This window comes from Diadema setosum, chromosome 1 (assembly GCF_964275005.1).
Source record: "Diadema setosum chromosome 1, eeDiaSeto1, whole genome shotgun sequence".
In the NCBI taxonomy this organism is placed as follows: domain Eukaryota; kingdom Metazoa; phylum Echinodermata; class Echinoidea; order Diadematoida; family Diadematidae; genus Diadema; species Diadema setosum.
This window is the reverse complement of record NC_092685.1, coordinates 39,677,146-39,701,971: the sequence shown is the minus strand read 5'-3', so window position 1 is coordinate 39,701,971 and position 24,826 is coordinate 39,677,146. Positions and strand designations below refer to the sequence as shown.

At 38.8% G+C, this 24,826-nt stretch overlaps 1 protein-coding gene across 1 annotated transcript; it reads right to left on the bottom strand.

Moving 5' to 3' along the window:
* Window positions 1-7,636: 7,636 nt before the first annotated feature.
* Window positions 7,637-24,351, bottom strand: LOC140230379 (sulfoquinovosidase-like). Its single transcript, XM_072310530.1, has 4 exons — window positions 23,933-24,351; window positions 22,532-22,717; window positions 21,494-21,865; window positions 7,637-9,360 (listed from the first exon to the last, which is right to left on the bottom strand). The coding sequence occupies exons 1-4, from the start codon at window positions 24,260-24,262 to the stop codon at window positions 8,104-8,106; spliced, it is 2,145 nt and encodes a 714-aa protein (XP_072166631.1). The 5' UTR covers window positions 24,263-24,351; the 3' UTR covers window positions 7,637-8,103.
* Between the last annotated feature and the right edge of the window lie 475 nt (window positions 24,352-24,826).

Below are 24,826 nucleotides of genomic sequence, written 5' to 3'. Positions count from 1 at the left end.
TCATCCCTTCCCAAATTGCCATATACTTATAGGTTGAACATACGAAATTCTGTAATATCCAGTTATTCATTCAAATGCAATTACACCAGACTCAAATCCTGTTAGTATATCATACTGATCATTATTCTGATGTTATTCAACCAGGAATAATATCACGTTTTACACTTTGAATTTTTTGTCATTTTTTGGACACTATCAATAGGAAATTGTGAGGGGATGATATGACATCGTCAGCACTCACATGTGCATATTCATATCAATAATTATACAACTAACTGCATTTTTAAACTCCTTGATAGCATTTCATTACCTTGTGGCATGTCTGGTTGGAAAACATAAAAAGCATGACAGGTTAGAATACTGTACAAACTGACATTTTCGCGGTGGTTTTATTTTCACGAATTTCGCAAATCGCCTTTGATATGCGAAAATAACAACACGCAAAAATAACAATGCACGAATAACTAACTTCAGTTAGACCCTCGCAACCACGAAATTAACAACACGCGAAAATGTCCTCCACGTAGCAATTCGCGAAAATATCTGTACGCGAAAATTTCAGCTCGTACAGTAGCCTGAAGTTCCACCTCTTATTGCTGCCACTAATTACATTAAAGATGGTAAGACAAATCTAAGTCAAACCTCTCTCATCTTCAAAACAAACACAATCACTGCACAATCTAGCTTCGTATCATGTGTTACCACTTAACACCATATTTATTCCATTTTGTAATGCACATTATTACACATATTTTCTGAGAAAACATGCACAGTAGGCCTACAGTTCAAAGAATATTTCCCATCACACACACCATAAAAAACAAATGCATCAGTTGAAGTATTCAACAAGATGTAATTTCATCAAATGAAAGTACATGTATATAGACAATATTACATTGATAACAAAACTTCAAGGGGATGGCGAGCAACTGATCAGTGGGAATGCTGGGGGATGATTGTTCCAATCCTTGTGGGATTCATTTAAGAGTACATTACATATCTATTGTTGTGTGAAAATTATTTGCTTCAGAATGGTCTCATATTCAAGTAATGTGCAGTTTAATGTTTCCAGGTTAGCATGCCTGTACAGTGTCGGGGCGATTGTAAACGGGCCGTTAACGATTACTTGAATATGAGACCATTCTGAAGCAAATAATTTTCGCACAACAATAGATATATAATGTACTCTTAAATGAATCCCACGAGGATTGGAACAATCATCCCCAGCATAGCCACTGACTCCCACTGATCAGTTACTAGACATCCCCTTTAACACTAAAGACATTCGCCGTATCTTATGTCTTGCAGAGGATCTGAAGTGTCCTTGACGTGCCACAAGAGTGTGTCCACGTACCGGTACAGTAAACCTCACGTAAGTCAGCACAAAAAGAGCTGAAGAAAATCTGTTGACATACCTATGCGGAGGTCACAAAGCAACTAACAAAAGAAACAAAAAATTCAGGATTTTTTTCATTGTGTCAACTTACGCAATTTGCCAGCTTATGCAATGTTGACCTGCACAAAATTTGCAGTAATTCAGAAATCCATGAGAGCACATCTCTGTGTGACAAAGTATAGCGTTTGTTGTTTTTTTCTTTTGTCAGTTATCTTTTGCTACGCTTTTCCCATACCCACTGAATAACCATGTACATGAAAAAAACAACAACAACAATTTGAATACACAAACATGATAATTCAAACATCCCAGCCTGTACCTTAGCCCATGGGAACTCAAATATGTTTAAGCCATGATCACAAACAAAGAAATTAAATTTCACAAACTTCATTCACATTTCAATGTTCTTACAAAATCAGCATTCATAATGCCAGTAACAAATTGATAATGCCACAAATGTCCTTTTATCAGGGAAAAATAATTATACTAATAAAAAAAAAAATGCATAGCTTTGCACCAGTTCTCACTGTCTTCATTGTAAACATACATGTATACAATTTATTACAACTTTCCTAATGGAACAACTTCTGTAATTCATTTCATCACCCTTAAAAAGAATCAACAAAAACCAAAATTATTGTGAGATGCAATTTAAGCACTTTTTGAAATTTTAACTCCTTAACCAGTCATTTTGATATCAATGGAATCGTAATGACACCTAACCTTGAATATTTCACAAGGGAGCTCATAACAGTAAAAGCTATATGGGCACTAAAATAAGGTGAAACAAATTTTAAGAAAATGTTATTCATCTGTGTTTGACTGGACATTGCACTTCAGCACCTCACAACAGTATAATACAACATCATATTGAGAGCTGTAATGACTTCAAGGTTTAAAAAATCTATTAATCTCAAATAAAGTTACTACAGGATGTCTGACATAATTTGAGATTGCATGACGTAACAAGGTCTTGGCTAAAGAATCTGAGGAAGTGCACTTGATAAATCAATTTGCTGACTAGTTCACTGGACGTGCTGATACCCAAGTACAGGTGTGCTACAACAGTGTAGTCAGAAAGTGCTCTTTATCTATGTAAGCATACACCTGTAAGGCCAGAGTACTGACAGATATAAGCACAGGTGGGACTACCCTGAAGTAATCCCAAGATCTGCTCAAGTCATGGCTCATTCTCCATGTCTTGTTTATTGATCAGTTCTTCTCAGCTCAACCAAGGAGGTTCGAAAAATGGAGTCACAACAGTCTTACTCGCTTTGATCCCATGCTCGAAGCCGCCACTCAAAAATATTTGATGTGTCAAACTGGATCTGCCGCTCAGATGCGAAGACAATTGACTCGTGTCTCATTGCATAATCACGAGCCACTTTCCAAGGAAGATATGTATTTGTGATGGTAATTACTTTTCGCTATCCCTACTTACAAACGATGGGAGGTAGACAATGGTAAAGGCAAGGGGATGCGCGAATAGAAATTGCTCAAATATTGCTGAAATAGATATCAAAATTACTCGACTGTACATGTCTGTATGCTAATCTGACATATTAATTTATAAAGAACTATACTTGAAGATGATACCATATTAGTTTCCTTTTGCGGAAATAAGGAGAAAAGTGATAAAACCGGCTTTCCACGAGGGTAAAATTTCAAACACTTTCACAAAATACAGCTCAGATTTACACTTTTGCACATATTTTCGAATGGAATTGACTTTTGTTTTATATGCTTTATCATTAGGTGAAATTTCATTGCATTTGATATATAAACGAGCAGCATATACCCGGTATTAAGTTAGCGTAAAAATGAATCTTCAGATTGCTCAGAAAGATGGCGGCTTCAAGCACTGAACATCAAAGGCACAAATGCACTGTGGAATTCTTTTGTCCATCCATAGAAAACTGACAGCTCATTGAATAATTATAGTCAGTTGGAGCTCCATCTTTCGAACTTCCTTGGCTCAACACTGCAATAGCAACTAGATGTAAACGATGCCATTTTGACGATGAATTGGTGTTTCAAAAGTCATATTTTGCAGCAAATGGTCAATCTTTGTACATCCAAAGATCCCCATGGACTCAGTTTTAGCTGTATGAATGAATATTACAAGCTTAGAATGAGGTGTATGCATTAATGAATGAAAGAATAACAATCATGCAGTAGATATGTGATCAATCAAATGAACTGATAAAATGACCAACTATATCTGATACATTATTTTCAAAATGGAAAAAAAAAAGGTATAAAAAATCATTCAGCAAAGTGGGTCAGCTTGAAGGGATAAGGCTATTGCCTTTTGTGATTTTCACGGTACAGAACGACTTCTATATATAATAAATTCATCAGGACCATTATGCTCCTGAAAAGGAATCTAAAAATGGAACCTCTCCTTCACCCCATGCTCTAAATAAGAAAAGAAAAAGAAAAGGAGATGGGCTATGAAAACAATCACACACATAAAAACAGATCTTCAGTGCTTAATACTGCCTGCTGTCATCCATAACGTGTAAGAAATTTGACCGATAAAGCACTTGGTATACAAGTACATGTATATTAGTGTATTGCATTTCATGATTATAATCTGGTTATTATACATTGACTGGATACTTCAGAGGAAAAGGCATGGTTTCTAAATCCCCACGACTGGATGCTGGGCAACACAATAATATCAAAACCAGGTGTGGCATGCAGTAAATGTTTGGAATGTCACCATCATCTAATATGAGCAGTAACAAGTCAAATAGCCAGTTAGCAAATTAAGAAGGGCAATTATATCAAAATAAAACAGCAATTTATTTCTGCCGTTATCTTTTTGTTTTGTTTCATTTTGCTTTGATACATAGACTGCATGCATTATTTGGAAATTTGAAGTGTAAAGCATGTGCTTCTTCTACAACTAGCTGTAAATTAATGTCTGCCCAAAAATGATGTAATCAGTCCTAGAAGCAATGACATGACATGTTGTATCCAAGAAAAGTTAGTAGTTGTTAGTCACGCAAACCATCAAGGAGCATAGATGTGGCAAAGTCCTGGGCAGTGAGAAAATCACAAAATGTTCCATATTTCAACAAAAATGTCAGTGATTAGAAATGACTGAGGGGTAATGCTGTAATCAGAAGAGAGTGGTATGTGTTTATAATGACATGCATACACATATCTATGTAAAAGACATACACAAATATTAGGAAAAACAATCCCATCTCATGGAAATTTACATTGTAAGTCTTTCAGACAAAACCATGATAATTATATGTTATTAAATCCCATTATGCTTGGCAATGAATGGGGGAAAATGATATCTTCACTAAATCAAATACATATAAGGGGGATGCATGTGACATTAACATTGTAGGAATTACTAATTAATCAAACAAACACAAGTGACCTTCACTTTCATAAAATACACCTTCATTTTGTGGCTCTGTACAAGCGCCAAGCGAAGTCCTCAGAACTTCGTTGAACTTCGTTGGTTTTCTTCTTTTACATTGAAATTTTGTTACAGCTGAACAATTAAAGCATATATAAATAATCATAGAAAAAGTTTTAGGACCTGAATATCTACTTTGCTGTAATGAATTCCACAGTGTTCATTATAACAGGAGTGCACTGTGTACATCTTGGATACAAAAAAACCTTTATTTGTATCTTTATGCAACAGTGCAACATCTCTCAAAGAGTTAAAGAACCTCTCCTTTGGGCCAACTTGTTGGAGCTTCAAGGTTTATATATTATTTATATATTATACTGTTAGTATTTTGTGAGACTTTATGAAGAAATTGCTCTTTAGAAAGATATGTTGATAATGTAGTATTTCGATTATATATCAATAACAGATAGGAAAACACATTTTACCATGTACATACCACTGCTCAACACTGGATAAGCAGTTGAGCTGCTATAAAGTATAGGAAGTATAACGAAAGAAACAAGCACATTTAATTACTGTATTGCATTTTGATATACATAATATGCAATTGTAAGAATTACTCTCTCTTGTCAATCAATAGTTCCTGAAACAACCCAATTGATAAAAATCCATATCAAATCCTGAATAAATATTTACAGCACCTATAGCATCATCAAAGTTTAAGAATGCAAAATTCTCAAAAGAACTGCACCACAAGTTGTCTGAGAATGAATTTAGATGACAGAAGGGGTTTGGTCATGGCATCACTTGCTTTATCATTTACAGGATACTCACTTTAAAACATCACTCTGGCACTTAATGTTCAGAAATCATATTTCTTCAAACTTCATCTCCCTTTTCACATAGTTTGCTGGTACAAACTCTTGTCAGTCGTAAAGGAGTCTGTGTCAAAGCATCTCTTTCATATTCCCTCCACTGTAGCTACTACAGTACATGTAGGGCCTATGGGACACTGCCAGTGGTGCAATTAGTCATTTTGGCGCAGACTCCTGTACGACCGACAAGAGTTTGTGCCTGCAAACTATTTTTTTCACATGCCTGTAGTTTGGCAGCTATTTCAGTTCAGGATAAAAATTGTTTTCTCCCAGAAATTACCACTCTGCAAATTCTTAACCACAGATCTATCATCTTCTCTCGCTCACGTCTGGAAGTTATATATTCCCAACGGAAAAATGACTCAGTACCGGAATTGGAAGAAACTGTATTTGGTGTCTTTTCTTGCATTTGCAATAAACCAGGTAAGACCTTTGTAGATGCTGCTGTCATCGTTAGTGATCATAAAATGGGCTTTAGAATCTCTGCAAATCTGATTGGTCAATTGTCATGTATTGATTTTTACTGGTCCACACTAAGTCATGCATCCAGTAAAATCCGAACACATGGCTCAAGTCTTGTATATAGTGTAGTAGGTGCACAGGATGCATGATGGGGAAAATGGTTGTATTTCATGAATTTACAAGCCCATTTTATAAGACAAATGATACACAGGCCTATTTCGTGGATTGGTGAGAATTGGATGCTCTCGTTAAACTTTGGAACAGTCTAAAACCCACTCGCTGCGATCGTGGGTTTAAACAGTTCCAAAGTTAAACTCACGCATCCAATTCTCATTGATCCACTCTGTCCTGTGCATCATTTGTATAATGTTTAACCATCAATTATAGACATATTCGATTGAGAATGTCTTTAAAATAAGCTTATATTACAAAATCACTTCAACCTTTTCTTTCATTCAGGTAACTTCTGTTAATAAGTACCGGTAAAGACATATAACTTACAAGATAGTGACAGATTGAGGTGGGGATAGTACATCTACAATTTTGTACAATCCCTTTCCTTTAAAACAACAGTTGATGCGATTCCACATCATGTGGCTATTGTCCATTCTACAGAACACAAGTCTGTCCTATTTGGGTTCGTCTAAATACAGCAGTGATAAGGTCTGATTTCCCCACACGGTAGCTTCTTCAGCATCAACAATGTTCTCATAGAGGGTCTTGTCATTACGGTACCCTAGCATTGTGTCATATACATCTATACACCTTGATCAAGAGGGGCTGGCATGGGACAAAGATCTTGTCCAAGGGTGTGATTGCAATGGTCAAAGGTTATATTTTTGGGCCACTGTACTTACAGGCAAGTATTCCCTGAATCACACTGGATCATGAATTACATGGTAACTGCACAATACGAGTCACATAATACCTATGATAGAAATTCTGCGAAACACTTCCGTCCCACATTATTGCAGCAACCACACAAATGGTTAGAAAAAAGGGCACACGAAAGAATGGCAACAGGTGGAATGTATCTACATCATGTAACAGTACGTAGCCTTAGGTTTGATAACCACCCATATTAGATTTTTAAAAAAGGAATTAATTTTATTTTTAATCTGTTCCTTTTCTTCTCTCTCCTTCGACAAACTGTTTTTAAAGTAGTTTTTGGAGTTTCCTCATTCACGTATGGAATCTCAAAAATTTGTCTGTGACCTTTGATTAACCACCACCACCACCACCAACCACCAAATCTTTATATAAGTAAATCACTGTACCCAACCTGAACATTATACCAAAAAATATAACTGATAATCAAATGCTTCATAATTCATCACTCCATATATGAAATGTTGCCTTTTGACTCATCCTTGTGCAATCACATACATACTGTAAACATCAATATTTCTGAGCGATTATTATTATCATTTTTTTTTTACGCCGAGTGGCTCATCACAGGTTCTTGCATTTGCACTGCCCAAGTGCTTACTTGTATGTTTTCATCCAATTCATAGAAATGACAGAATTTGATTTGACATTTTCCTGCATGAAAATTAATGTGCTGCCTGATCCATTTAAAGGTAAGCTTGCACAGAAACTACTGCATACAAACATGTGCTCAAATATTACTAATAGCTCTGTGGCACATGCGCACACACACATTCGTAACAGGGAGGCAACACTGCATGGGCACTGGATTCAACCTGATCAAAATGTGCAGAGAAGATTGCAAAGATATTTGGAGGGGGGGGGGGGTTGTAGAACTTGCACCAAACAAAAGTAAAGTGAAATACGCAAAAATTAATGCATTTCCATGTAATGTGCCGAGTGTGATTCAGATACCTCAAAAGGCTCTCAATCATATTTATAACAAGACAGAATTGAGCGCAGATGGACAGACAGTTGAATGAAACATTACATAGCACTTGACCTCGGGCTTCCATTTCTAGTGAAGGCACAAAATTTACTTTTTCCTTTTTTAAACCCAATTATAATTCATCCTTACCTTCAACAAGACATTGTTTCAACTTAATATTCCTGAGTGCACGGAAGGAAGTTGCCCACTCTGACTCCTGTCTGAAAAAGACAGGGATCTTTCCTATGGGTGAAGGGACGGTAACGGTTTCTCCCCCCTTGGAGGTCACAGTTTCATCCCACAGGAAGACCCAGTTATCAGGAGGGAGGTAGACATCCCAAGTCTCCCTGCCCGCCTCATGGACTGGTGCCACCAGGAGGTCTCGCCCGAAGAGGTACTGGTACTGAATCCCGTAGGATGTTGGATCGTTCTCATAGTGCGCGAAGAGGGGCCTCTGAGTGGGAATCCCTTGTTCTGTGTTCTCCCACACGACGGTCCTTCGATACGCATTCAGGCCACGGTACAGCTTTGTGTGGTAGGCGAGTTGTGACAGCGTGCAGTCGTTGGAGTAGATCTGCAGGTTCTCATCAGGCCTGTTGCCCTCATGTGTACGCATCATGGATGTGAATGCCGCCATCTCGCCGTAGCGGAAGATCAGCTCAGGGGTACGGGTGTATCCAAACAGCGAAGTGTAGCCACCAATGTCAAAGTGGAAGAGACCAAATCCAGAGACTCCAAGAGACAGGGCGGCCGGAATCACAGAGGCAATCCCATCGCTGAGACTGAAATCAACAAACTGATCGCCAGCCCATGTCATAACGCCATACTTCTGTGCCCCGCTAAAGCCTGCCCTCATCCAGTACAGAATTTCTCCCAATTTACCCGCCTCCTCCACCCCCTCCCGATTGATCTGTGCCCAGAGGGTTGGCCAGATGTTGTGGAGGTCTGACCCAGACATACCATTGTGGAAGACGGCATCCGTGGGGAGGTACTCCCCAAAGTCTGCCATCCACCCTCCCAGTCCGAGGTCGATCATGTTCTTCTTGATGATGCGGTCCTTGTACCACTGGGCAGCTGCTGGGTTGGTGATGTCAACGATGCCGCAGAAGAACTCGCCGTAATCGAGGATGTAGGTGTTGCCACTTTTGTCGAGGATCAGGTATCCCAGGCCTTCCGCTTCCTTGAAAAGATTGCCCTCCCGGTTCAGATTGAGGTTTGCATACACCAGGACTTTGACTCCTTGTTGGTCCAGGTCGGCAACCACCTTGTCCAGGTTCGGGTAATGCTTCGGATCCCACTCCCAGTTCCAAAAGATCCGTCTGCCGAAGGAGGTCTTGATCCGGCCAGCCCAGTCCTGGATCCATACGCTGCTTACTTTGATATCATTGTCCTTTTTGAATGAAACAGATACAGAAGGATTTCATTTACTGCCCTGGAAGACAAATGATACCAAGTTATCCTCACAAGTCCATAGAAGTTTTCATAATATCCAATAGTATCCATAGTATCAATCATCCATAGTATACAATTTACGTTTGAGCTAGTTACATAAAGTTGAACTGGAATACTGTGGGGGTCTTTTGTTTAAAATTTAAATAAGCCAGTCAAGAAATACATAACATGTTGAAGATGGGCTGAATTTGCTACAACACACATTTCCCAAAGGCACCAAAACCGAAACTGACGAGAGCGATCCAATATAGGGTTTTAAAATGCCATTTTCGATAGGAAAAACTTGAAATTTAGCATAGATGTAGTAAACATATCAAAGATTATATTTCTGAAAAAAAAAATTACAAAAATAATGGTCAAAATCTTTATACCCCGCCTAGGGGAATTTTGAGGGAACGTTTTTCAAGCTCTGAAACTTAACTATTCATATTTTTAGAGACTTTAGCTTTCCAGAAATGTGTAATTCACTTTATTTACAAATATCAAGCTATTTTTCGCGTGATGACTACTTTAATGTTATCCTCACGAATACTAAGTGTTACACAAAACATTTCCCACTTTTTATTTTGAAAACTATACATCAGATAACACTGTCATTGATATGAGTAATAGCTGAATAGTGTATAATTTAGCTGGAGGTGATTTGAATATGAGAGCGTGAATCAGTTTCGTTAAATCCATGATTAATTTCAAAATTAGGTTCCAGATTTAGGTCAAATTTGAACCCTATGTACAAAACTGAACTTTACACAAGAACCAGTGATGTGTATGTGGTTGTGTGCTTACAATGACCCTGAACAATAGACACGAATACCACAAATACCACCTTTTCAGAGCTTTGCTGACTAGGCTTCTGGACTTGGTCCAATGCACATCAATGCTTTATCAACAATTCATGATGGATTGCCCTGGGTGCTACTGCTCTGAATTTATGGTAAAGGGTAAAATGCATGAAACCCCCCCCCCCCCAAAAAAAAAAAAAAAAAAAAAAAAAAATATATATATATATATATATATATATATATATAAATAAAAATAAGCAATTTTTTTTTATGTGCTTGCAAAACTCTACATTTCAGGATGAATAAAGACTAGCTGTGATAGTGGAATTTCTCATGAATATGTAACAAAGCATTCAAATGCTGGCCATTGTTCAGAACCATTGTCTGGGTGTTAACCACACGCTCCCAACCACACCAAATAACCCCTGTGCAAAATAAGACCCCGTTTACAGTGCGGGGCTGGACCGAGCCGCGGCCGAGCCCGGCCTCAATTGCGGGGCCAAGCCCCGCAATTCTGTCCGTTTACAGTGCCGGGCTCGGCCCGGGCTTTTAATTCAAACCTTCTAATATTTTGTCATAGTGGTACTCTGCTTGTAAACAAACACTATTATTGGGAGGGCGCCGGTCGCAATGTGGTATAGTCTGATTTCCAGACCCTTTGCCAGCTGGACTCCGCGGCGACGAACTCGAAGGCAAAGGCCTCTGCAGGACAAACCCACCTTAAAGGTACTAGCCCACATTTGTAAACCTGCAGCAATTGGTCTCATAGTTAGCATGGAGTTTGGGTATGATTGCAGTAACACCTGTGCAAAATTTCGTTCCAATTAGTCCATTACTTTCATAAAAATAAATGAAAATGCACTGTATGCATGCGTATAACGCTCGCTAGCTCCGGTCCACGTACGTACTACAATGTACTTGCATGCGATACATGTGTAAGTTACATGTACGTACTAGTAGCTAGCCCCGGAGACCGCGCCTTGCGGTGCGGTCCTGGCGGCTACCTCGCAGCTGAGCGGGAGCAAAAATCACGGCCACATTCACGGCGACTTCTCAAATAAAGCACGGCTAAATTTCTATCATAAACACAGTGACAATTAATACATTACCTTTTCGACTTGGTTTTTCTCACCCATTTATCTAGAAACTGCAAAATTTTCTACATTTTTTTAGGAGTAATAAGCGGCCTGCCCTAGTGCAACAGTGGAGAGACTTGCTGCTATATCAATTAGTACGCATTACGCATGCTCTCAATGCACTGCACTGCATGCATGCTGTGCGCCTGTGCAAGTGATTGTGAGTTTCAGTGAGCATCGGTGAGCTGAAGATATTCGCGTTATAAGACAACATTTTCTGCATCATAAGCAATGAAATGCATCAAACAGTCGCCGAAATTAATCATTTAGGTTTAATCGACCCATGTAAGTATTCCTAGTAGTTTTTGTTGAAAAATTAAGGAAATATAGCGCCGAAACGGCACCCGTTTTGTACAACTCCTCAATCTGAATGCGAAAACGGCACAGCCCCAACGCTGCACGTTGGGGCTGGTCGCAGTTAGTATGTAGCTAGCCCGTGCTCGTAATTCGATTTTGGGTCGGGTTGACCCAGTTTGAAAGTTGATTTTAAAACGATGATTTTCTCTCTTTTATCGAATGGTATAGACAAAGAGCAACAGGTGAGGTATGTTACTGTTATAACTTGTACTTGAAGTCATATTGGACCTGTTTTATGCAGTTTTGATTTTCGTGGGTTTGCAAATGTGGGCTAGTACTAGGGCCGTCAAACACGCCGAACCGCGCCACTAGACAACGCATGAACGCAGCATGAGATGCTGTTTTTGTGATGGAATTTAACCCCTTTATTGTTTTTTGATTAATATGAATTTTTGGAATTGAAAAATATAACCTATTTTTACAAGGAATCAGAAAGAAAATTGGAGAATTTTGAAATGGCTATCTTGAGCGTCACGGCGACTCCCCGACCCTCCTTCGCGGAACGCGATTTTGCATCCTCGGAAACAAAGTCGAAACTGCGATGGATAGCTTATACCTACAGTCGCCGTTGAGGGCTCAATCAAATCTGTAGGGTTTGCTCTAACTAAATGCAGCCCCGCAATGACAATTTTTCGATCAGAAAACTTTGTGAATAAGTTTTCAAACTTGAGCTAATTTTTTTTTCATAAGGCTGGTTGACTTTGAAAAATGCGGATCAATATTACAGAAATTTAACCTTTTTTGTATATCCATGTGAAATTTAGAGGTGATATTCAATACCAATCCAGTAGGAAAAACGAGTCAAACTTTGCAGTACGACTAGTGCTGCAGCTACAGTAGCTGCCTTCTTACCTACCGCCGAGGATGGTGCAGCTATGTATGGTTGAGGGGTCTAGATATCGCGCACGTAAATTTGAAATGCTCTTATAATAGAAGTTATTCTATAATCGTACCTGAATTTCTCAATGAATATCACGAAAAAGCAGAAAAATCACCTCCCAGAATCTCCTGATGATACGATGACGGAGTAGTGCGCTGTCGCCGTTTGTATGTCGGACTTTTTTTTATGCGTTCAATTTCTCGGGGTATGTAAAGATCGCGCAGCTGCCCTCTGTAGTTTCATGCGTGAAAGTGTCTGCCCCTCTGCGGCTGTAACGTGCTCCGGCTTTCGTAGAATATTTTTTTACTTGATATTAAATTTGTCCCTGTTAAGCAACAGCAGTTTTACCTAACTTGTGTATATTATTGTTATTACTATTATTTTATGTGTTATTATTATTATCATTATTATTATTATTATTATTATTGTTATTATTATTATCATCATTATTACTATTATCACCACCACCATCATCGATCATCATAATCATCATAATCATTATCATTTTCATTATTATTATTATCACTTCCACCACCATCATCATTTTATCATTCTTATTATCATTATTTTTATCATTGATATTTTCATAATCGTTAATGATTTTCATTTATAAAGTTTTCTGTCAATATTTCTAATCACTTTAACCAATAATATACATGTAATATAAAATGGAAAAAAAAGTAAAATGTGAACATACAATGTATATTTTGTGTGTGTGTGTGTGTGTGTTTGTGTGTGTGCTTACCCATTCGTCACCCTCTCATTTTCGTCACCCATTTGTCACACTCTCATCTAATAATTTGTTTTCTTCAGTATCATTATGGCCCTCCCCTGTCACAAATATATCACAAGTTAGCGCAAGAAATCACAAGCAAATTCAAATTGAAATCACACTTCAACTTCGATAGACTGAAATATTTATTCCTTTGTAATATTATAATCGTTGTGTTAAAATTTGACTTAAAACACCATTTATTAACAGTATTTCAGCGTAGCTGGCAGCATACATTGTTCTTGTGTATGATGACGTCACGTGGTAAACGATCGATCGAACAAATTACGAATTCTATCGACTCCGAACGAGACAAGCGAGACGACACGTCTAGGCTACAACATCCTTAGAAGAGATTTTAAGGGAAGGTAGGTTTGTACAAGGTAAAAAATTGGAAATTTATTGGAAAATTTGTTGGAAATCAAAATTTCTTACCTGCTTCCTTCTCATGTTGAGCGGTAAGTCAGGTATGTTTATTCCATGGGCGTATCGGCAAATTTTGCGCTTAGTCCTACGCGTAATATCGCTTGCTATACGCAGTTACGCTATGCGCGATCATTAGGTCCCTGCGCGAGACCTAGTACCCTTACTATACGTACTGCGCGAACAACCTTACATGGCGCACAACGTTACGATCCCTTATCCGAAATCGACTACGCACGAAACCACCAGAAACGATGCCGACGGTGAGTGTTTATGCTTGAACATTGAAACATATTTCAATGATATTTACAAAGTGATTGTATTTGTGCTAAAAAGTTTCTAAAAGAACGTTTTTTGTTTTGTAATTTTGTTACGAAACGTTCATGCATAATTTGCACTGAACTGCGGTAGACTCGTGCAGTGTCGACTGTCGTGACTGGTGTCTGCATTGGCCTGCCGCTCTCCACATCCGGCAGGCAGGTGAAGACCTGTCGTTACGAAATTCCAACCCCACTACTTGCAAACATTTCCAACATAATTTACAGTTCCATATAACTTATGTTCAACAAAAAAGTAGCTTTAGATACCGAAGAATCTTCCAAAATATTAATCTGGAATATTTTTGGAAATGAAGCTAGAATTTTGAATGACTTAGTCATCAGACTCTACCTCTACGCTCCATGGTTTGCAACAAATTTATTTACCTTCTCACATCACTGTCGAGTTGGAATTTAAACTATGCAGGTACATACAGGGGCTTGTGCCGAAAGGGTGGGTTGGGTGGTGGCGCGTCGCGTTAATGGGAACACCACCCTTCGTCCAAAGCCCCCCCCCCCCCCCGGTTTTGCCGAAAGGGTGCGTTGGGAGCGTTGGGTCGCGTCGCGTTGACTGGAACCCCACCCTTCGTCCAAAGACCCCCCCCCCCCCCCGGTTTTGCCGAAAGGGTGCGTTGGTACTTTTTCTCATGTAATATTAAAAGACGACTTCTAAATTTATATTTAACCTTCAAACAACCATTTCAAAGAGGCTATCGTCCGGATTGGTTTACACTCTATTACCACCTGGTCTACAGCCAGTTGGTCTAATAGACTGTTTAATATCAGTTGGTCTAATAACCAGTTGGTCTAGTCATCATTTCGTCCAATTACTGTTTGGTCTAATTGTTATTTGGTTCAATTACTATTTGGTCTACAGTCAATTCGTCTAAAAATAGCCATTTGGTCTATTTTTGGTCTATTATGAGTTGGTCTAATTCCATTTCGTCTAATCATCAAATTGTCTAAAATGAAACCAAATTCATCCAATATAAATTTGGTGTACACATCAATAAAAAGCCCCCCCCAAAAAAAAAAAAAAAAAATAGCCCAGACAATAAGATCAAATCGTTATTAGACTAAATGGGTGTAGACTAAATGATGATAGACAGAGGCTAGACCAACTGGGCAATGGACCAAAATTAATGATGTATACACCAAATTTATATTTGACAAAATAATTTGGTTTTATTTTAGACCATTTGATGATTAGACGAAATGGAATTAGACCAACTCATGATAGACCAAATCGGTATTTGATGATACAAAGTGGTGTTAGATAAAAAATAGACCAAATGGCTATTATCAGACGAATTGACTGTAGACCAATAGTAATTAAACTAAATAACAATTAGACCAAACAGTAATTGATGGACGAAATGATGACTAGACCAACTGGTTATTAGACCAACTGATATTAAACAGTCTATTAGACCAACTGGCTGTAGACCAAGTGGTAATAGAGTGTAAACCGATAATAATAGTAATAATAATAATAATAATACATTACATTTGTAATGCGCTTAATACAAAATGAAATTAGACCAACTTCCGTCTCTTCCCTACTGTGCGCTTAGAAACCGATCCGGACGATAGCCTCTTTGAAATGGTTGTTTGAAGGTTAAATATGAATTAAAAACTCGTCTTTTAATATTACATGAGAAAAAGTACCAACGCACCCTTTCGGCAAAACCGGGGGGGCTTTGGACGAAGGGTGGGGTTCCAGTCAACGCGACGCGACCCAACGCTCCCAACGCACCCTTTCGGCAAAACCGGGGGGGCTTTGGACGAAGGGTGGTGTTTCCATTAACGCGACGCGCCACCACCCAACCCACCCTTTCGGCACAAGCCCATACAGGTGTACACCAACCCCATTTGTAAACAATCTCAAGCCATTTTTTTTTTTTTTTCAGAGTGAGTGCCTGGACCCCCTCTTCCCCATCCCCCCCCCCCCCCTCATTTTCTGAATTGTAAGAATTATGACAGCTCAGGAGGTGAGCAGCTTGTAAACAATTTGTGCTTGTTTTGACCATGAATTTATTGTTTTCCTGTGTTTCTTTTTTTTCAACTACTGTCAGGTTATTCTACTGTGGGCTTCTGAAGCAAGGCCTGGACATGCTATTCGCCCATTTACAAGGAGGAAAGAACCTCGCCTGCCTGTTTGTTGGTGGAGATTTGTCTTGTTGAGCTTTGCCGGGAATGGTCGGGCATAATGCATTTAACTGAGCGCGAGTTACGCATGTTAGCAAGTGAAAACGTCCTGATTAATGTGTTGGTAGTACACAGTATGCACATTTATTTGAAGTAGAATATCAGTAGAAAAGGCAACAAAGGACTCCAAATCAACACAACAGATCCAAGGCTTTAATTATTAAAAAAAAAAGTATTTATTAGATCACATGGCTTCTTATTTCAATAACAAGTATAATTCATTTTCAACATTCTGTACTGATATTTCATCAGGATTCACAAAGGTGCATGAAGAATATTGTTCTTTTCAAAAATCAAGGTTCACTGTACGTGTACTGTAATTGCATTTTTTTATACCCCCGCCAAACGAAGTTTGAAGGGGGTATATAGGAATCAGCGGGTGGTCGGGCGGTCGGGCAGTCGGTCGGGCGGTCGGTCCGTTGCAAATCTTGCGTCGCGAACTACTTCCTCAGTTTTCAACCGATTCCCATAAAACTTGACACAGATGTGTGCCTTGGGTTGTAGATGTGCAAGACGTATTTTTTGACAGTACCCAAAAGTACGTTGCCATGGTAACGGCATATTATGGGCAAAAATGGGTACAAATCTTGCGTCGCGAATTCCTCCCAGAGTTTTTGATCAATTTTTATGAAATTAGGTACAGATGTTCATCTGAATATGTTAATGTGCAAGACACATATTTCCGCAGTGGCAAAAAGTGCGTTGCCATGGTAACGGCATGTTATTGGTAAAATATAGGGCAAAATGCTTCATGGCAAAACTGCTTCATCAGTGTTCTTCCAATTCTCATGGAATTCATATTGAATGTTTGTCTTAGGATATAGGTCAGCATGACACATTTCTTGACAGTGACAAAAAGTATGTTGCCATGGTAACAGCTCACATATTATGAGCCAAAATGATGGAAAATTTTGTGTTGCAAACTACGTCCTCAGTTTTTGCCCAATTTCCATGAAACTTGGTACAGATGTGTGCCTTTGGTTGTAGATGTGCAAGACGCACTTTTCGACAGTACCCGAAAGTACGTTGCCATGGTAACGGCACATTAATGGCAGAAGATCAAGGAAAGATCTTGCGGATTTAACTACTTCCTCAGTTTTTTGACCAAAGCTGATGAAATGTTGTTTTGACCAAAGCTTATGAAATGTTGTTTTGACCAAAGCTTATGAAATGTTGTTTGGCGGGGCTATAACCAGTCGCTGTAGCGACATTTCTAGTTTCTGTCAGAAGTAAGGTTTTAATTTCTAACTAAATACATGTACTGGTATTCAGCATCAAAATGCTGCTCTGAGGAAATTGTAATCCCTGATTATGTTACGTTTTTGTTGCAAATTACATCCACTTTATATATTGTGCTTTAGGTTTAATACAACCTGTATAAATACACCTGATTGTAAGCTTACACAATTTTATGCATATTTAATTAGGTCATATTCTAATGTGTCTAATTAATATGCAGTTATGCATGATGTGAAAAACTGAACTATTTTCTTTTAAACAGGGATTGGTTACGACATTCCACTTATCACAAATGTAATTTGGGTAAACGTGACTGAAATAACTGTTTTGTCACCTTTTACAATTTTACGCATATTTAATTAGCTACAGCTTTAATGAAAAAGATAAATGATGATGATTTTTTATCAAAATATAGACATGATATAAATTATGCCTGACATAACATCACTTTGAGCCTGTATTATATGCTATACCTGCTGACCAATTTTCAAACTTGAATGAGGCTCAAGAGCCTCAAAAATGCATTTTTGCATATCTAATTAGCAAATATGCATATTTAATGATCAAAATTGGCAAAATTTGGTGTTTAGGGACAACAATTCGCTAATGCTGTGCAAAAATGAGAAATAGTTAGGACTTTTTGATAATAACATCTTATAAGAGGCATTACAGACATACCATATATGTAATTTGGTTCTTATTCAAGATTGTTGTCAACCATAAAATGATGACATAAATATGCAGATTTTGGGAAATTCCCATAATTTGAGCTTGAAAATGGCATATTTTAGCACAATGTCCACACTTTGACCCCCTGTATCTCTACTGTTAAGTGCCGAAACTTGGTAGAAATGAATGATATCAAGAATGTTAATTACATACATGCATGAAAATAATATTTGATACATTATATGTTATTTAATCAGAAAATAAAAGATGCAAAAACATGATTTTATTTATTTCTGGTATTTTCTATTTTGTTGTCTAGTGAAAAGTCACAATATGAAACATTCATTTGGCTATATCTTCACAACCGCTGCTCTGATTTCCAAAATTCAAACGGTTTTGTAAATGTTTTCACTACTACTACAACACAAAACACTAATAAATACATTTTAAACAATTTGAATTTTTTCATTGACAGGCCTACTAGTACCTTTAAACTATACTAGTTTTTGACGTTGGGGCGTTAACATCCTGAATAGCGAAATAGTACGGGCAGAGGGTCTGGAAGCCAGACTAAATTTGGCCCAGTTTGCGTTTACAGTGAGAAAAGGCGGGATTACCTCCAGAGCTTGGCCAAATGCGCGGCCAATTTTGGTACCGCATTTGGCCTTTTGCGCGTTTACAGTGAAATGAAGGCCGAGCTCAGCCGCGGCCGAGCTCGGCCTTCATTTCACTGTAAACTGTAAACGGGGTCTTAAAGTTTTGTACAGAGGGTTGGAAATAGAGCAAAATCTGAAACCTAACTTCAAAATATATCTTGAATTTAATGAAACTGATTTATGCCTTCATTCTTAAATTACCTCCAACAAAATTGTGCACTATTAAGCTATTTCTCATAACAATGTCAGTGTTATCTGATATAAAGTTTTTGAACTATTAATCCGTTCCTCCCGCAATTCTTGAAGTGCATTCAATGCCCCTAGACGAGATTCTTTTTGCACGTCAACAGAGAGTGGACAGGTTTGTAATCCACCTGTGCAAAAGCAGTCAAGCAGTACATGTACGCCCTTTCCCTGGCCAACTACATGTGCCATCGAACAATGAAAATATCTATCGGGGCGCAAGTTATGAATAGAGTGTGTGCTAATGGGCTCACTGATCGGGGTCAGGCTAAACTCGGACTCAGGGACAACTCGGCCTCGTTTTTTTTGACGGCGGGACGAGTTGTCCCTCTGGATTGTACAGCGTTGTACTATGGGAGCGGCCTGTAGCGCTTCACATTCTGGCTGGTCACAGTTATGGTCCGAGTTGATACCAAAGACGCTTAACTGAAAAGACAGGAAAGTGCGAGCTAATCCTGTACAAAACAAATGGGACAGCGCGCAGTCCTCATGCGTATTACGCACATCACCTGAGACGCACTGTCTTTGATGTTGTTTTGTTGTTTATCACGCGTCTTTGATTGTCTTTCCAGTATGGCGATCACGAACTGCGTGTAAATTGTGTGAAATAGGGCCAAGTTTTCCCTGAGACTGAGTTAGTCTGGATCCTTCTGGAATAAAAGTCGGTATACCGATTCTTATTTTTGATCTCGAAATACTCCAAAACAACTCATCATCCCAGCAAATCGCGTCAGCCAGATAAGTTTCTCGGTAGACTCTTTCGATATATTGCAAGCAAATATAAAATGGTACCAGACGGGTTCTCAAAACCCTTACCAAAACTATGTTTTCACTTTAACCTCATGACCCAGAACTCTCTCTGGAGAATCTTTATTTGGTAGTACATGTATACACTAAGTTTCAAGAAAATACCTTCAGGCATTGCATGGATATGGGGGAAATAGTGAAATTTTGAGCATTTGACCTTGACCTTTTGACCTTTGACCTTGAGCATGTGGACCCAAAAGTTGATAGGCACAACTTCACCCCCTCATACATATATCTGTCAAGTTTAATTAGTATACCTCACACGGTTTTTTAGTTATGCTGTCCACAAAATTGATTACGGACGGACGAACGGGCGGAAGGACGGGCGGACGGACTACCCGAAAACATAATGCCTCCGGCACCACTTCGTGGCAGAGGCATAAAAACAGGCACTACTGTCTAAATTTTGGGAATCTGGTATACCAGGTTCCCGTATATATCAGTTGATGCCATGGGAACGTGGTATACCAGGTTCTCATAAGGAAAGGGTTAAAGGGCAAGTTCACCTTCATATACATGCGGATTGAGTGAATGCAGCACTATTAGTAGAACACATCAGTGTAAGTTTGGGGAAAATCGGGCAATCCGTTAAAAAATTATGAATTTTCAAAGCAACTGCATACTACAGCAAGGCTGTAGAGAAAATGCCAAGCTTTGCTTTGATGTTAATTGTATGACAAAAGCTGTTATCGCTTTTCTTTCAAATGACCAGGAACTACATTATTGTAAAAAGGCATGGCTTTTGCACACAAAATAGTGACAGAAACTTAGAATTTATACAAAAATTCAGTTGGGAACACCACTTGCTAGTCAATCACCACGTAAAATGCAAGCTATATATGTGAGAGGAATGAAATCGCAAGACACATGTGACATTTTGTGATGTCACATGTGTACAACAATATCAAGAAAAGATAAAGAAAATTCATATTTTCACTTTTCTCACATAATGAAAGAACACTTGACTTCCCTCTTTCAGAAGGCAAGGGGGAATAATATTACCCTTAACATACATCAGTGACGAGTCAAGGAAATGTGCACTTTTGTCAGAAAGTAATATTTTGTGAAGTTCTCTTCACATTTTCTTTACATCGTTGTACGCATATGACATCATACACTGTAGTAGTCTTCTCATCCAGCAGTGACTGAGCAGAAACTTCAAAAATTCATAACTTTTAAACGGATTGTCCGATTTTCCTCAAACTTTTGCTAATGTGTTCTATTATTGATGCATTGACTCAATCCACATGTCTATGAAGGTGGACTTATCCTTTAAGTATCAAAAGTGGGAAATGTTTTTTGTCCACACTTAGTACCATCTTTGCATTTTAGATTTTCTCTTTCCTCTCAAAGCCATGCAGATGATTATTTTTCTTATACATAAGTTGCATTCATAAATTTTCTTACATTTCAAACAGAAAGTATCTGGAATAAGCTTTGAACAATTGATTTTAACTAAATACAAAACTTCGAAACATACTTCAATTGCATATCATTTAATCTACTGTATGTCATGTTTTGACTTGATTATTAGAAAACAAAATTATTTGGTTATAAATCCACCTCACTCAAAATCTCCTACCTGGGCCAACTTCAAGTACTTCAGCATGCGCTCCGTGCCGCCTTGCAATCCCAGAGTTACCCCATTGTACACCCATTCGGGGAGCAAAGGCTGTCGCCCCTGGTAACCAGTGAATTTCTCCATCAACTCTAGATACGACGACCCTGTGAAGAAGTGTATGCTCCCCGGAGAGGTGCCCCACAGGTAGACTTCGTGGAAGGAGGCTGCCTGGAAGTCAAACTCGGAGTAGTCCCTGGTTGTAAAGTGAGCGTAGTACCTCCTGGAGGATAGATAGGTGGGTTGGGCCCAGTAGGTGGTGAAGTAGTCGCCACCGCCATTGTCGCGATTGTTTGCGAGGAGCGTGATGAGGGAACTCTTGTTTCTGCCAACACCCTATGGTGCACATGTGAGAATTAAACATGGAGATATGAGATCAGTCTTTTTTTCAAGTGGCACAATGTGATGCTGGTCATCTTGGGGAACCTCTAAGGGTCAGCATCATTATCCTACTTTCTGGTGTAAGCATGTGGGGCAAGTTGTTGAACTCGGTTAACACCCTGCTCTGTGCAAGTAGCAAAAAGAGATCTTTTAATGTTGAGTCATCTTGAGTTGTGACTCTTTTGCACACTTGACCTAGATGTTATATCCTATCCCAGGGACAGGGTTTTTTGCCTCTCACTATAGTACACAGCATGATTACTTGCAACATAGCTCAGTTGGACAAACTGGGCCTCAAACTGGAGCCATCTGACTGCAAGACACACACAGTGTACACTCAGTACCCAAAATCTCAAAAATCTTCCGTCACTTATACCACCAGTTCCTAACAGTGAACAAAGTTTATGGCATTAATGCCCTTCTGGCTCTCAATCAAGAAAATATGGCATCATCCTTCAGTCATCTAATAACATCAACTTTGGTGAAGGTAAAAAACATGACAGTGTTCTACTAAGGGGGATGGGTAAATGCACATAACTTTATCGGAAACGAATAGATTTTGCCATGTTTTTCTCTTTGTTTCCCCCATCATATGAGGTATACAACTATATAGTTTTGTACCTGCTCTTGGACCCACAGGGGGAAAAGGTGTCCCCTCATGTCAAAGTAGGTGAACTGCTCTCCTCCACCATAAACATGTTCTCCCTCCTCGGCATGGAGACGAAGCCACACCCTGTTCACATCCTCCGGAAGTTCGCCAAACTTCATGTAATGCTTGCCCGATGCTGCCACAAAGTCTATTGCAACCTGAGAAGTTTTAATGTGCACAGACTATATGTATGAAGATTTCATCTGTAGCAGGAACCACAACCTGAATTGTGAGTACTTGTAAAACCAGAAACATTTGTGGCAGGAAACTTTTGTGAATCGGAGTCTACTGCCTATATCGTGGTAAAACTTTAATGAAGTGTTTCTGGCATTCCATTCATTGTGTAAACAAAAACCTGTCACAAGCATTTTACTCTTGTGAATCTTGGCTCCTTGCAAAATTTGTGAAAGTTTCATGCCCGCAAATATTTCCGGTTTTATAGTATGCCATCATTTTTACAAAAATTTTTGTCTTTATTGGTACCGGTAAGCTGGCTAAAATTTAAGTAACACGAAAGATCAAACACTTTGGCATTAATATTCACCATATAAGAAGGTGGCAAAATGCATCCTGTACGACTGATGCAATTAACATTGTGTACTTGTGTGCACTTTGCTTCGCACCCACATGAATTCTTCTTTTACACATATTTATTGTTTTCCCCTTTGAAGTTAAAGAGCATTGCTAGGTTGAATACTAAACATGCGGTATACTTTGCAATGTTTTTATTTTTGCAAATCTTGCGAGTTCATCAATACCTGCAAAATTAACTACTCTCATAATTGTGTTGTATACAATATAGAGGAAATTGCTATAAAATAAAAATTCTCTTAAAAAGTGACAATGCTTCTTTCTCATACTAATAATGTTTCTCAATTGTGAATTCATCCATTAACAAACTTTGATTACAAGCCCCAATTCACAAAACGTTTAATACACCCACAGAATAAACTGTAAGAGTGTAAATTTTCATTGTGTTGAAATTTTAGCGTGAAAAATAAAAGCACACAAATATTTTTGCTTGTCATATGTTCCAGTGGTTGATGTCTTGATTCTGAGGAATTATGAAGACATGAAACTCATCGGATCCGGCCGAGGCAAAAAATTACTCACTCGAAAATAACAATTTTAACACAAGTGCCTACACAGAATTGTATCTGTAATACTTTTCTGAAGTTCACATAGGTTTGACTTAAAAAAAAAAAAAGACTGTATACTGATGCAAAGAGAGGCAAGTACTCAAGAGGAAAGCTTTTTAGCAACCACTTCGATCCAACTTCAGGGATACTGCTCATGGCCATTCCAATTAGGAATGTGTTTGGTCATATCAAAAGCAGAGCTTCTTATCATCAACCTTGCACTTTTAGGCTTACCGTCAGTGAACACCCATCATCTAGAGTGACCTTGGTTGTCGTGCCACTTTCCTCCGCTGTTGATACGGCGACAGAGGCTCTGGTGAGGGGGACCTTCCTTTCCACGTAGTCCCGGATCCTGTAGTTGCCAAACTGACTCTTGCTGGACGACATTCCTTTACCGACAGACAGGAAGGGCGATGCCGGGGTATGCTGGACGAGGAGAATTCCGTTCAGAGTCACTGTGAGGTGCGTACCATTTCCATCGAAGACAAACGCAACAGCCTGTCCTGATAGTGTCAGAATCACTGCGGCAGTTGCAACGACGGCTAGTGCTGTGGACAGCCTCATCTTGGTGAAAAAGCAGTTGCTATATGGAGCTGGATGTATATAGGCTGCTAGGGATGACAGTTCCCAGTTCCAGAACCAGGCTACGAGAGGCAGTTATTCCTGTGCCTGCATTTAAACTGGTGAAAATAAAAATTTGATCCAACTCTTACAGATGACCAGTATCATTTAACTCCCTGTGAGACATGAGTAGTTTATAGTATGGTGCACTAAGGCTGGTTTTGGACTATCAATATACACTTAAATAAAGTAATTCAACTTTATATATACATTTATTTATGTATACCTTGAAACTGTAACGTTTACGACTCCCAGAATGTTGTCCTTTGAGCAACGTCTTCATCCGTGAGGCTATAAAGTGTATACCGGTACTAATGCTGCTTTAAAAACGTTGGCAATTATGGAATGCTGCTTTAAAAACGTTGGCAATGATGGAATGCTGTTGACAAAGGGGTTCGACTCTTTACAGATGTGGCTAACGGCATTTCTATGTTATTCTATGTAAAAGCTAATTATGCTGAAGGCTACCTGGAAGATAGAATGTTTATGTAGTCAAGCAAACTATAA

Bases quoted from the DNA above. Each gene is read 5' to 3' on its own strand.
- LOC140230379 (XM_072310530.1), bottom strand. From the start codon at position 24,262: ATGAGGCTGTCCACAGCACTAGCCGTCGTTGCAACTGCCGCAGTGATT. The intron at 22,718-23,932 runs GTAAGCCTAAAA...AAAACTTCTCAG, and splicing joins ATGATGGGTGTTCACTGACG to GTTGCAATAGACTTTGTGGC. The intron at 9,361-21,493 runs GTAGGAGATTTT...TCATTCAAAAAG, and splicing joins AGTACTTGAAGTTGGCCCAG to GACAATGATATCAAAGTAAG.